Source organism: Myxocyprinus asiaticus, chromosome 48 (genome assembly GCF_019703515.2).
Source record: "Myxocyprinus asiaticus isolate MX2 ecotype Aquarium Trade chromosome 48, UBuf_Myxa_2, whole genome shotgun sequence".
Classification (NCBI taxonomy): Eukaryota; Metazoa; Chordata; class Actinopteri; order Cypriniformes; family Catostomidae; genus Myxocyprinus; species Myxocyprinus asiaticus.
In genome coordinates, this window is record NC_059391.1 from 6,267,419 (window position 1) to 6,281,101 (window position 13,683).

At 38.5% G+C, this 13,683-nt stretch overlaps 1 protein-coding gene across 4 annotated transcripts in view; it reads left to right on the forward strand.

Annotated features, from left to right (window-relative positions):
- Positions 1-12,899, forward strand: part of LOC127437078 (serine/threonine-protein kinase BRSK2-like) — a 303,325-nt gene extending 290,426 nt beyond the window's left edge. For all 4 annotated transcript variants that reach the window (XM_051691722.1, XM_051691724.1, XM_051691723.1 and 1 more), the window contains 4 exons: positions 2,054-2,177; positions 4,451-4,631; positions 5,989-6,078; positions 12,429-12,899. In XM_051691722.1, coding sequence (XP_051547682.1) covers positions 2,054-2,177; positions 4,451-4,631; positions 5,989-6,078; positions 12,429-12,634 — 601 coding nt within the window. In that variant the 3' untranslated portion in view covers positions 12,635-12,899. The remainder of the gene's footprint in view (positions 1-2,053; positions 2,178-4,450; positions 4,632-5,988; positions 6,079-12,428) is intronic.
- Positions 12,900-13,683: the final 784 nt, after the last annotated feature.

Sequence of the window (13,683 nt, forward strand, 5' to 3'; positions counted from 1 at the left end):
GGGGTAATCTCCTCGTGGTCGCTATTAGGGGTTCTCGCTCTCAATGGGGCGCATGGTAAATTGTGCGTGGATCGCGGAGAGTAGCATGAGCCTCCACATGCAGAGTCTCCACGGTGTCATGCACAGCGAGCCACGTGATAAGATGCGTGGATTGATATTCTAAGAAGCGGAGGCAACTGAGACTTGTCCTCTGCCACCCGGATTGAGGTGAGTAACCGCGCCACCACGAGGACCTACTTGGAAGTGGGAATTGGGCATTCCAAATTGGGAGAAAAGGGGATAAAAAAATAAACATTTTGGCACAATATGAGGATGGGTAAATAATGATAGAATTTGCAGTTTAAAGCAACTGATCTGCGAAGATGCGAGTAGATTCGACTGGCCAAATTCAGACATGTAAATGGGTGCCACAGTGTCTTAGACAAACGCTTATCACAATTTAATTTGTGTTTAATGTGTTTAAACAAGTTTTTTCCCTTCTAATTCTATTAAGAGTGCAGCTGAATAATATATACAGTATTTATACAAATGAAAACACCCCAAAATGTAGCCGTCAAGAAACATTCTCTGAAAAAGGATTATCTGTCTTGAACAATCCTTACCCAACAACAGTGCTGATGTAAGAACTCCCCTCAGCACTTCAGAAATGACTGTGAGTTATGTTTGCCTCTGTTAACCAATTTAGTCTTTTTTTTCCACTCTAATGGAAGCTTAGTCATATTTTTTTTCGACTGTGGCAGTTCTCACCCCATAGTATACAGCAGCCAGCAACTTTGTCTGCCAAAGAGAACGATGCCTCATCCTCTTTTGTTTTCTATTTTGTCTTCCATAACATATCCCTCACTCTCTCGCTTTCCGCACCAGCTGGATAAGCCGCAGTGTTCTCGGCTTTCTTTTGTCATCCTTTGCCATAAATCAGTTTCTGGAAGCTCAGTTGTGAGCGACCGTGCTTTTTCTGATTCACTGCGGTGGCCGACTGAATATTTTTAGAGCTGCACTAATGTTTAGACATACAATTATTCCTTTATATTTTAAACAATGAAAACAATTACAGCCGCTAGTTTGAACACCAAGGTGTTTAGTTGATTTACCATCATTAGAGATGCTTTAAATCAGTAGTTTTTAACTGGTAGGTCTGTTCGACTTACAGCAGAAAGAAAAGCAATGCTAAATGCAAATAATAAAATGGAATTAACCATATAATTGAGCATAGTTAGGATGGCAAAATAAATAAGCTTATAAACTTCTAAAAGGCAGGGGAAGTGCTTCCCACAAGTTTTATCTTTTGTTGTTGATGTCCAAGCCAGTGCATCCAATCAGTCTCTAATGGTATTTTGGCACACATTCATCTGTCACTTGGTAGAAGCTAGACAAATAAGGCAGATGCTAACATGGACAAGTTGTGCGACATCCTCATCCTCAAAAAGCAGGTCAAAGAAAATACGACATAGACTACAATAAATCTAAGTTCAATTGCATCAAGCATAAGCATTTTTTGTGTTGTCCACAATGTCTTTTATGAGGTGAGTCATTGTCTGCTGAGAGCATGAAACAAAGAAACATTTAGAAACCAAACATGTTAATAATTGTGCATTTTGTTGGACCTGCGCATGTCATGGTATTATTAATACATTTCAGTGTTTTATTTTATTGACATTACTACAGTTTTGGTACTGTGTTGGCCTGCCACTTGATGCCAAATGTAAAATGTTGGTCCTAAAGCTAAACCATCAATGATTTAATAATTTTCATTAACCAGAGCACCCAGGATAACTTTGTTCAAAAGTTTTCTTTAACCTCGAGAGTGTCTATCACCACTATCATAACTCTACATAAAAATGACCTCAGGCAAAGTTCATTGTGTTAATTTGTGGTAGACGTCTACGCTCTATTGTTTGTTGTTCTTCATATTCCCTTTTATAAATAATTCAATTTCAATTTATTTTGCATAAGCGCCATAAGATCAATCTAATTCTGAGCTTGGTTGAGGACTGATCTTTTGTCCCCTGAAGACTTGTAGAAAGAATGTTTTCTTACTTCTCTCTCTCTGCAGACTTGCCAAAAAATCTTGGTTTGGTAACTTCATCAACTTGGAAAAAGAGGAACAGATCTTCATCGTTATTAAGGACAAACCGCTGAGCTCAATAAAAGCTGACATCGTCCACGCCTTTCTCTCGGTAAGCAATCTCTTTCGCATGTCTCCAATCCCATTCTATTCCTCCGTTGTGAATGGCAGTTCTAAATATCTGAATATATGCTTCAACGTTGTTTGTGCGCTATTAGATTGGAAGACTTTCCCCATCACAACAGTTTTGATAGGCTTTGCCAGAAGCTTTCTGTTTTGTGTTCCAATTCTGTAAAATGCTAGTGTGTGATATTTCCATCCTCATCGCACTGCCTTTTTCATTAGAGGTCAACGGAAAATCAACGTAGGGCTGGATCATTAGCATATAGATGTTGTGCATGAGAGGTTTGTCGAGAAGGAGTTGGTGAGCCATTTAGACCTGCAAGAGGTGTAAATGTGTGCTCGAGAGCTTGTGAAAGTGTCTTTTCATAGGTTAGCGATGTTTTTCTGACATTCAATTACATAAAACCTTTTAATAAAAAAGAAAGCTGCTCTTTTATAAGTTTCCTTTAAATGAACAATCCCATACAAGTTCTTCGTTGGTAGATGTTTCTTCAACTTTAGGCTTTTTTACTCTGTTACTCAACCCTGGGACCTTTAGGTCCCATGGGTTGATTATTATTAAACCTAACATATTTTTTTCTTCTTTTTGTTACATGAAGGCCACATTAAAAGTGTTTTGGAAAGACCCAGACTTTGAATATGACAAATCTATGAAAATCCGTAATAAAAACATTAATTATTACATGTTTAAAACTATGATGATCTAAAGAAAGAGTGAAATTAGATAGTGAACTTGTTTACCAAGGAGAGAAAAGTGCAAATTCAGCTGTCATTTTGTCAAATTATGCAAAAAAGTTGCAAAATTATTTCATTGTGTGTATTTAGGATACATAAAATGGCAGTTATGAGATTAGCCCTGATTAGTAGTTGCCCATTTTTATTAAAAAAAAATTAAAATGTTAATTCTATCATCATCATTCCTATTTAACACAATGTAGAATTTGAGATATGAGACTGTGGTGGAGATCTTTGTGGCTTTCAGAAAAAAAAAAGAAAAGAAAATTCTTCTCTGATGCATGTATGTCCACTAGGGGTATAACGATCCATCGATCCATCATCGATCACCAACGATGCGATGTCATCAATTCATTGCTTAAATATTGATTTTAATATTAATATTTTTTAAGATGCACCTTTATTTACTGCACATGTCTGTATGCATTTCTGTCAGCCGATGCAGCAACCTTATGATATTCACCTCACTTTATAAGCACTAAATATGCTTCTCGTATGGGACACGGATGTGCACGGAGTGATTGAAGCCTGAAGTTGCGATCTGCTCTACCCGTGCACGTGTGTCAACAGGGCTGCGAGCTCCAGTGACAGGATAGCGCAGAGCGGCTCAAATGCGCGATTAACCTTCCCTCGATATTGTGGTTCATGCGACATATTTGAATTCTACATGAGAATTTTCTATTTTAAAGCGCCATGGAGCAATTCAACCATTTCAAACTACTCGACAGACCTGATATTCTGAACAGCGCTGAAGAGGGAAAGAGAAAACACCTGCCCTGCTGCACCAACATCAATTACAAGACTTTTCACATCAAAACCCTAACTAATATTTATAACAGTAAACTCTAACATAATTTTTCAATACAACTGTGGAAGTTGTTGCCAAGAAGAAACACGGATAGCACATACAGTACTCTCCTGTCTTGGGTATGTAAGTATTTTGGATTGAAAGACTTGCTTGACTGTTGTAGAGATGACAAATTGTCACTGTAGTGTTTACCTCATTCCACAAGGAAATGAGCTGTCATCAAACGATTGATCACATGTATGTGACTTAATTTTTTATATTATTTTTCTGTATTAATTGAAGTATCTGGATTTGCACTTTTCATAGAGCTCATTAAAATATTCAAATTATATTTTGGTTGCATTTGTGAGATAATAAATGTAATTGATTGTGAAATAGGCACATAATATCATAATATCAATTGCAGGCCCCCGAATCATAATCGCATCGTGGCAGACTTTAAGGTATCGGCAAACATAGGATCGCTGGCTAAGAGAATCGAAATAATATCGTATCTTAATGAAACTTGCGACTTACCTCCCTAATGTCCACTGTTGTACATTGTTAGTGAATTAAACAAATTATTGAGTTTGAAAAGTGTTTTAAGAGTTAACAGTTTATTTTCTAAAAGTCCACAGGGACGAAAGTGCCCATAATTCAGAAACACACAGGTGTTTCCGTGTGTCAGGATTGTGATTCTGTTTTAACTAACAGTGAATCGTTTTTGTCCCCTTCCTCAGATACCCAGCCTCAGTCACAGCGTTGTCTCCCAGACAAGTTTTCGAGCTGAGTACAAATCCACCGCCGGTCCTACAGTCTTCCAAAAGCCCGTCAAGTTCCAGGTAGACATCACGTACACTGAGAGCACCGCAGCCACCAAGGATAACGGGATTTATTCAGTCACCTTCACTCTGCTCTCAGGTAACCGCAGCAAACATAGTCAACCCCCAATGTTACATCACCCATCAAGCTTGACAGACAATCAGCAAAGCCGTTACAATAGCCACAGGTAAAGGAGACAAACTATACATATTTCTCCATGTCATAAAGATTCCTATATGGTAATTTCACAAATTTCGGCCAAAAAAACTTTTTTAAATGACTTCTTCAACATAACCATTGGTTTTTAAATTAGAAAATAAAGAGAGCTCTCTTCTGTAGAGCACAAACGAAAGATGTAGATGGTTGTGTGTAGATGGTAAACCGCATTCTGCAAAACTCTTCTGAGGATCATGGTATAATTGGGGCAGGGTTAAAGTTAGGGGTAGGGTTTAGGTTAGGGGTGGTCTTCAGCATGCCCACATTCCCACATCCCACAGTCTGTTCCTTGATCCCTAAAGGCCATATGAATACAACACTGTTATTGATGCCTTACCAGTCTCTATCTCTATCTCTATCAGAATAAGCTGCAATTTAGACTAACCATATGCGGTGTAGTCAAAGGTGTTGTTACACAAGACTTTGTTAATGTTGCATGTGAACTTTGCAAGACTCTTTGCAAAATAAGGATTACCGTCTTGACACAAGTGTCTTGTATGCTATACAGGAAGCTACTGGGAAGGAATCTTCTCACTGACCTCTAAAGTCCATTCCTTGGAAACATTACCATAGAATCCTCCAATGGCCTAATCGCTCCTAAGACAATGTTTCAGCCAGACAGCTTTGTACACACACTAATTATCCCATCAGTAAGTTTCCAATGTCGAAACAATAATGAAAGATAAATAGAACATCTAAAAAAGCATTAGATTGTCTAATCAATCTAAAAAAAAAGCTCTTATCCACTGTAGTGTGTTGTCCAGGATGCTAAATAATGTTGTTGTCCACCATGTTGAGATAAGAAGGAGTGGAAGAACAAGTTACAAGTAGTTTTACGATAAATTCATGTCAGGTTCCCATAAGGCTTCAAGGGTATGTGAGCATTCTAATTTGGATTTCTCTGAGCTGGCTTTTTATGTTCTGGGTTTGTTCACAAATGACATTCTGTGTTTGTTGTGTGTCTTTTCAACCAATCAATTGGTTGCAAAGGAAGTGGCTGGAATATATTAATGAAGTGTCTTCAATGATTTCATCAATAATTTCATTCAGTGCTTTCAGAAAATGCTTGTCAAAACATTTCATAACAGGGCCCAGTTGCAAAACTCTTGAGTATGTAATAATTGTAGTTATAATTGTAAATCTATTGTCAATAAGGGCTTATCTAACTTAAGGTGTTTCTCACAACCGGATACAGGGTTGTGTCCTTTACATTTCTGTAACCTACTACATTTTGTCACAGGTCCAAGCCGTCGTTTTAAACGTGTGGTAGAGACGATTCAGGCACAGTTGTTAAGCACACATGACCAGCCAGGGGTCCAACAGCTGTCTGGTGAGTATAAATCCCCCATCCCTTCCCTTGCCCCACCCCCAACCCTGATCCCCATCCTATCAAATGCCTGTTAGACCCCCTGTCCCGCTCCATCATGCATGCCCCCGACTCCTCGTCCACAACACGCCGCCACTCAACATCACACTATTGTCCACAATCCTGCCCTTTTGCAAGCCCCAGTTGACACTTGAAGAAATGGGGACTTTACCGATTCGTGCTGATGCCCTTCGGCCACACCGCTGCTCCTATTTTAAAAAAAGCATTATTAATAGAATGATCAGCATAGTTTCAGATTTCTAATTTTGGGAGACTGTGTCCTTCTTAGGTGATGGATAAGGGCTGGTAATGTAATGGTGCAGAAACAGTTCCAGGTTGGGTTTACCCAAAAACTGAACTGTTATTGAAATCACAGTCCTGCTCCTGTCACAGTCATGGGTTGCATTTTATTTTACAGTATGTGTACTTTCAGTATACTTAGTGTACTTACCCAAAAAAGTACTGAGTAATATTAAGTAACTACATGTACTTAATTTGGGTCTAGGTTAGGTTTAGGGTTAGGTTTAGGGATAGGATCTAGTAATTACTGTAGTTTTTGTAATTATATAGTAAGTAAATATAGAACAGTACTGTAAAATAAAGTGCTACCCAGTCATTTCCTATAAAAAGATCTAATCCCAGGTTGCTTCATGGCAATGAACTGTATATAATCTATTATATGGTGGACCCCTGCAATTAGTGGTCAGATATTGTGCTAAGATGAAAGCAAATAAAACACAAAACAGGGAAATTACAGTACAATATTACATTTTGGGAAGCTTTTTGTGTAGATCTTCTAGGCTCAACTACTCCTGATTATGTGTTTTGCAAAGTACATTGATCCGCAATTGTTGACGTAGCAAGAAAAGATAAATGCTTCTCTTCTGTGTCCTCCCTGTGCACGTCCTCTCCAAGACGCTGTTTGACTGTGTCCCAACCATCTCCCTGATAGCAGCTCCCTCTACTGATCTGATAGATGAACATCAACATCAAATAGCAATGTTACTCAACGTTTGAGGTTTTATTGATCAAATGCACACCAGTACATCATGCATCAGTATTTGCTGGAAATGAAATGTAACTTAAAGGATATTTAGTTGCAAGTATTTGATCAACTCAAAAGAAGACAATTTATATCAAAGGGACAGTGGATGATTGCAAAAGTTCTTCAGTTACAATTAATTGTAACTTTGTTGCATCAACAGTGGCATTCAGTACTGAGCCTATAGTATTCTCTATATGTATGTGTAATTTAGGTTACTATTCTCAGTCTCAAAATAGTGAACTATCAGCCTGTCACCACTATATACATGTACACATAATTAAGAGATAATGTATATTCAGCCAGCCATTGTATCCGGCCATTGTTTATTTTCTGATAATAACTGGCTGACTGTAAATTATCCTGCTCATTACCCAACTACTTGCCAAATCAATAAAAAAATTAAAAATAGACATGAAATTTGAATCTCAGTGAATTTGAGTGCGATTTTTGTGAGAAGAAAGCGACAGCAGAGTGACATGCAACTAGCACACAGGGTTCCTACGGTCATGGAAAACCTGGAAATATCACAGAATATTTACATTTTGATTTCCAGTCCTGGAAAAGTTCTGATAAAGTACAGGCCTGATGCAATGTTGATAGTCAGGAAAAGTCATAAAAATTTATACAGTGCATGTAAAATTTTACCTCTGCTCAAAAAATCTCATCAGCTAGATATTGCTCTTGTGTAGAGTAAGGAGTCGTTCAAACTGAGTGCACCCTTGTGCTGAAAAAGAATACCTAGACACAGCACAACAAATGCAATAAAATGCAGGTGTCTCAAGATGCATTTTTAAAAGTTGCCGTTCTATTCAGCCTGACGGCGTCTAAAAAACTGATTGCTCCAGCTCAAAACACTGAAAAGACTGCGAGACATGGCGCAAAGGTTAAAGACGTCCACGGTTATCATAGTAAATTTAATTACATAATGTTTAATAATGAGCAGATCAGCTGAGCAGCTTTCACTGCAACTTTGGAGTGATTTCAAGGAGGGTTGGGCAACAGAAAGACATCAAAGACCATCTCAATAGAGTAGATATGCCTCCTTCTCTGTCCTCATCCTTTCCTTGCTCTCTGTCCCCACCCTCACCTTCTCTCTTGTCCTTCCTTGGCTGTCTCTCAGCTCTCTTTGTCACTCAAACACATCATTCATTGCACTCATTCAGCGCTATATGACTCACTGTGGTTTGAACACACTGCAGCACTGCACAGATGAATGGCATGTACTCATCAGAGTCAGATTACACCCACTTCTCCCAAAATAAACACTTAAATTAAATCACTGATTTAAATTGTCATAGTGTGGGGGCCAGTTAAGGTTTTGTGTGTCTGTTTGTATATATATATATATATATATATATATATATATATATATACATATACAAATAACTACCCTTCTGGTATTCTTTAGTGTTTTATTCCAAAGCAAGCATAATTATTAATACAAACTTGTCTAATAACCACCCAATCAAATTCCTCTCGTCCCTAATCTAATCTAGATGAAGACATCTGGCCCTGTGCTTGTTAATAGGAAATTGCTCATTTGCTTCACTTTGGCATGATGAAGAGTGCACTATGAATGCACATTGAATAGTGTCTCTATTAAGCTAATACTCTGATCCAATTTATTGGCCAAAGTTTCAGGGACTTTCAGGGCTTTTTTCAAGCTGTATTTATTTACAGTAGTTTAGTGCCATTTATACATGTATGCTTCTCTTTTTAACATGTATCCAGAGAACTCACAATCTGCTGCAAAAACTGGTAAAGTCTCAAAGTGTGGTAAGACTCTTGTGGTAATTCTGTTAAAAACACAATTTTTCACAGAAATTATTACTGTTATACACCTTTTTCTCACTTAAATACCTTATAAATACACTACCCTTAAACTGCAATTCTTTAAATTGCACCCCTCTGAAATTTTTCACAAGCAGTAATAGGAACAGTTAGTGGGGCACAATACTTTTTGTTTTAGTGTTGTTTTGAGTGCACTAAATACACTTGCAAACCAGGTTTTGTAGTCCTGCGCAACAAAAAACTAGCCACTGTTACATACGGTGTACAATGAGGTCCAAAAGCCTCATTCAAATCCCATTTAAATCTGGAAATAAAAAGTTTTAGAATTTTGACAAATTTAAAACTGTTATTAAAAAGTTATGGTCTAAAATGTAGAAGAAATATTAAACATTCTTTATTACTGTATGTATAGGTCATTAATTAAATGCAAGCAAATTTGTGACATTGATCACATTTATACAAAAGAGTCCATGCCATCTCAAGTGAATGCTGTCATTAAAGCATATGGGGAAATACCAAATACTGAACAATTCTGAAATTCATGTTAACTTTACAATACAACGTTTCACTTAAATTGTTATGGTGATAATATAATTGCAATAAAACTAATTTTATAATATTATAAAAATGCTACATAGTATTTTCACTTGTGATCATAGACTTTTCGACCTCACTGTATGTAGCCTACTTTGTAACATCTGAGAGTTTGATGTGTGCTTGAATATGTGAAACTGTAAATGTGTCTGCGTGTTGATTTGTGTACGTGTGTGCATTTGAGTTCTGCAATATCCTTAATCAAGTACACTGAAGGAGAGTTTCCCTTTCAGTCAGTGTTTGCTTAAGGCTAGTCTCTGTCTGATGCATACTGCAAACAAAAATGGCAAGAGCTTTTAAAAAATCACAAGCTACAATCTGATCAACTCAACATTTTGCACCCTAACTCTTGGAAATTACATAGCAACCAGCTAATCGAACTTATAAAACTTTATTACAGTCTGTTTTATTGCTTATATAATACTCATGATTAGTTTATTTCTCATATTTTTGAATGATGTTTTCTGTGCGCAGAATGTAGCTCGTATATTTGCCTGCGGAAAACATGTAGTGTGTAATTGAACTGGACAGAAGACAGTTTGTAGGCTTATGTGACTTTGAAAGCTGAAGCGAATGCAGATAAAGGGTGTATTCTGCCCGCATGTTGGATTTCCTGACTGATCTACATGCCATTCCATACGCAGTGGCTTTGTTGAGCAGATGCCACATCACTTCACTCATTAGATAACATACATGTTTAATTATCTAGTCTAGCTTACATAGGCTATAAGGAGTTATATAATCCATATCAATGGTCTCACTGCTGGAAAATCCAGCTAAAACCAGGGCTGGTCCAAGCTGGTTAAGGTGGTTAGCCAGCTAGACAATCAGTTGTTGGAGATCTTGGTCAAGGGACCTGCTGCAAAAAAAAAAAACAGGCCATACCAAGGTGGTCAAGATGGTTTTTGGATTATTGTAACTGGTTTGTTGCAGGTCCAAGATAGTCTACAAGCTCAGCAAGGTCCCCACCAGCAGGCAGTCCAACTTGTAAACCTTTTAAACCAGCTTGGACTAGCTAAAAGTGGCTGCCATGTTTCTAAACATAGCTACCACCTTAACCTAGACTGCCTAGCCATTTAGGTCTATATGAAACCATATGAATCCAGGTAATGCTGGAATATCCTGTTAAAACCAACTTAGAATGGTAGGTGTGTTTTGGAGCATGGCAGCTCGTTTTAGCTGGTCCAAGCTGGTTTGGATGGTTGACCAGCTGGTGGGGACCTGTTTGAACTGGTAGATCATCTTGGTTGACCATAAAGTGTCCTGTTGGAAAAAAAGAAAAAAAAAAAAAACAGGTCATACTTGATTAAGGTGTTTAAGCTTGTTTTTGGAACATGGTAGCTGGTCCAAGATGGTCTGCAAGGTTTGCCAGACAGGTTCCCACAAGCTGGTAGTTGGCTTGTCAACCACATAAACTACACTATGACCATGTTTACAAGCACAATCTTACACTGACTATGCTTAATAAAGTGACAGCATGTGTTTTCTTGCTTTTGTCCGTTTTTTTGAATAAGATGATATTTGGTAGCTATTAGCATATTGGTGTGGATGTAAACGTACTCTATGATTCTGTAGCTACATGATGTTCTTTTTGCTCAGCTCGTAATCGTGGCACTAGCAACGTCATATGGGTTGATTTCCAGTAGGGTTGACAATTTTTTGCCAAGCAAATTCGAGACTCAAGCGCATCAAGACGGGACATCTTCAGTTCAGCCAATATATAGGACGTCCCAGCTAATACGGTACATTTGGAAACCCTAATTTCCAGGGAATACACATACTGATAAAATGTACTGACCTGTTTCAGTGACGTCACTTTTCCCCGCAATCTCCATATTTGTGACCATCAGTGGAAGGAAACAATGGCGGTGAATGGAAAAACACCCGAAAAACGATATAAAAAAAAACCCATCAAAAATTGCTTTTGATCCATGCCAAGTCCCAGGAAAAGTTCATACAGGTCTGAAGACAGCACAAATATTGGCAAATTGAACTTTTGCGGACATTTAAAATATTGTTATCAGCGATTCATCTCTGTAGGTCGGCTGTGTGACCGGTGAGTACACATGCCTACCAGTACATCACCGTAAACATCTCTCATTCAGAAGTTACAAATGTTTTTGTGTTGTTTTCTGGTCTGATTTAGTCACAGTATTAACAAACATCTGTGTTGATCCCATCTGTATGAATGTAGGAGCTTCTTTTAACTCCTGAAGAAGGTTTATGTCACATCTCACAGCTCAGCACAATGAAGGTATATGGAATGTTGGTCACAAACATGGCGGCGTGGTCATACACTGACGTCAAATGAAACAGGTCAATACTTTGAAAGCACCGTGAGTCGCAAACTAGCTTGGACCATCTAGAAACCCGCTACCATAGCTGCCAAGTTTTTGCCACGTGTATTTGGGATGCTTGGACCATCTAGAAACCCGCTACCGTAGCTGCCAAGGATTTGCCAGGTAAATTCGGGTTGCTTGCTAATTTTGAGTGCATCAATACGTGACGTCTTCATTTCGGGTTAATATACAGGACGTCCCAGCTAATACGATACAGTTGGCACCCCTAATTTCCAGGGAATACACATACTGATAAAATGTATTCTTTGAAAGTACCGCAAGTCATAAACTAGCTTGGACCATCTAGAAACCAGCTACCATAGCTGCCAGCTTAAGCTGGTTTAAGCCAGCTGAGAATCCCCATATCTTATACAGAATTTACAGTTGCAATAGGAATGATCAATCACAGCATTACATAAATGTGGCCCTCAAAGTTCCTTTCCCCTCACATTTTCCCTCTCTGTCCACTTCTCCTCATGTGAACCCATTGTTCATTTCTCTATTTGTTCTCTCTTTCTTCCTTTTCTTCCTGTCTGTGTACCTAGGCAGCCCATTGAGTAACTTCTTTGACGTAATTAAACAACTTTTTTCAGACGAGAAGAATGGCCAGGTGCCTGTTCCACCTGGCACGCCCAACAGACACCCACCAAACGCTCATGGCCATGATCCTCAGCCTAGTAACTCTAAATGCCCAGCGGGCAACCCCAGGGACAATGCCAAGCTGGTGGTTGGGATACAGGAGAAGCCCTAAAACCAATCAAATCAAGCTTTTTCAAACACACTTACCTACAAGCACTCAAAAATTTACAGAATCTTAGACATGATGGACTTTATACTTGGACAAACTTTTGTACAATGGAATGACTGTATAAAGAATGTATACACATTCAGACACATTTCCCTATCACCTTCTTTGCCACTGCGTTGTGCCCTTTTCCATATCCCTGTTGTTTCTACCCCAGATATTTACATCTCTTAACATTTTTAGTCCTCGCCTTTTCCTGACCTTTGTGACGGCTTGTTTTTGCTACTAGGAATTATCCAGAAAACTTATTAAAACTCCACCCCCACTTCCCTGCACTTCCCATGATGGACACTTATTGACCGAAGGCACTTTTCATGACGAACAAGCAGGTCACCAAGGAATTGGACGCTTCATCCTACCCTTCCCGCTCTCCGGTGTCTCTGTGCTCAACTGGGACTTAAATACAAAAACACACACTCTTTCCCTTTCTACTGACTGTGTGCTCCCTTACCTGTATCTCAGTAACCTAACCTGTTCACATCACACAAACATAGGCTCTGTTCCAAAACATAGTGAGCTGCCCATGGAGGCAGCATTTTAAGGCATCGTAAGTGCACTCTTGACGTAAGCGCTGTTCCAAAGGTAGGCAGCATGTATCTTTTGTGGAGAAGGGAATCCAAGAATGCATTGAAACAAGCTCCATTTCAAAAAAAGTCTATACAAGATGGTGGATGAGGCAAGAGAAATGCTGATTATACATTTACTTATAATTCATTCAATACCAAAAAATACCAATAAAACTACATAAGTCCAATTAAAAAAGGACTATTTTAACTTATATTTGTGTATTTGTAGTTTTTATGCTTATTAGAGTATCACGGGGTTAGCTTAGCAACATGCTAACGGCAAACTATTGAAATCAATTGCGAGAGAAGTTTCTAGTGTGCGTTGCGTACAGAGTGCTTTTGATATGATGAATAGTAACTTAAGAGGTTTCATTTTTATTTCGTAATGAGCCTCAGGGTCCTTTCACACCAAACGCGATTTTGCGACTT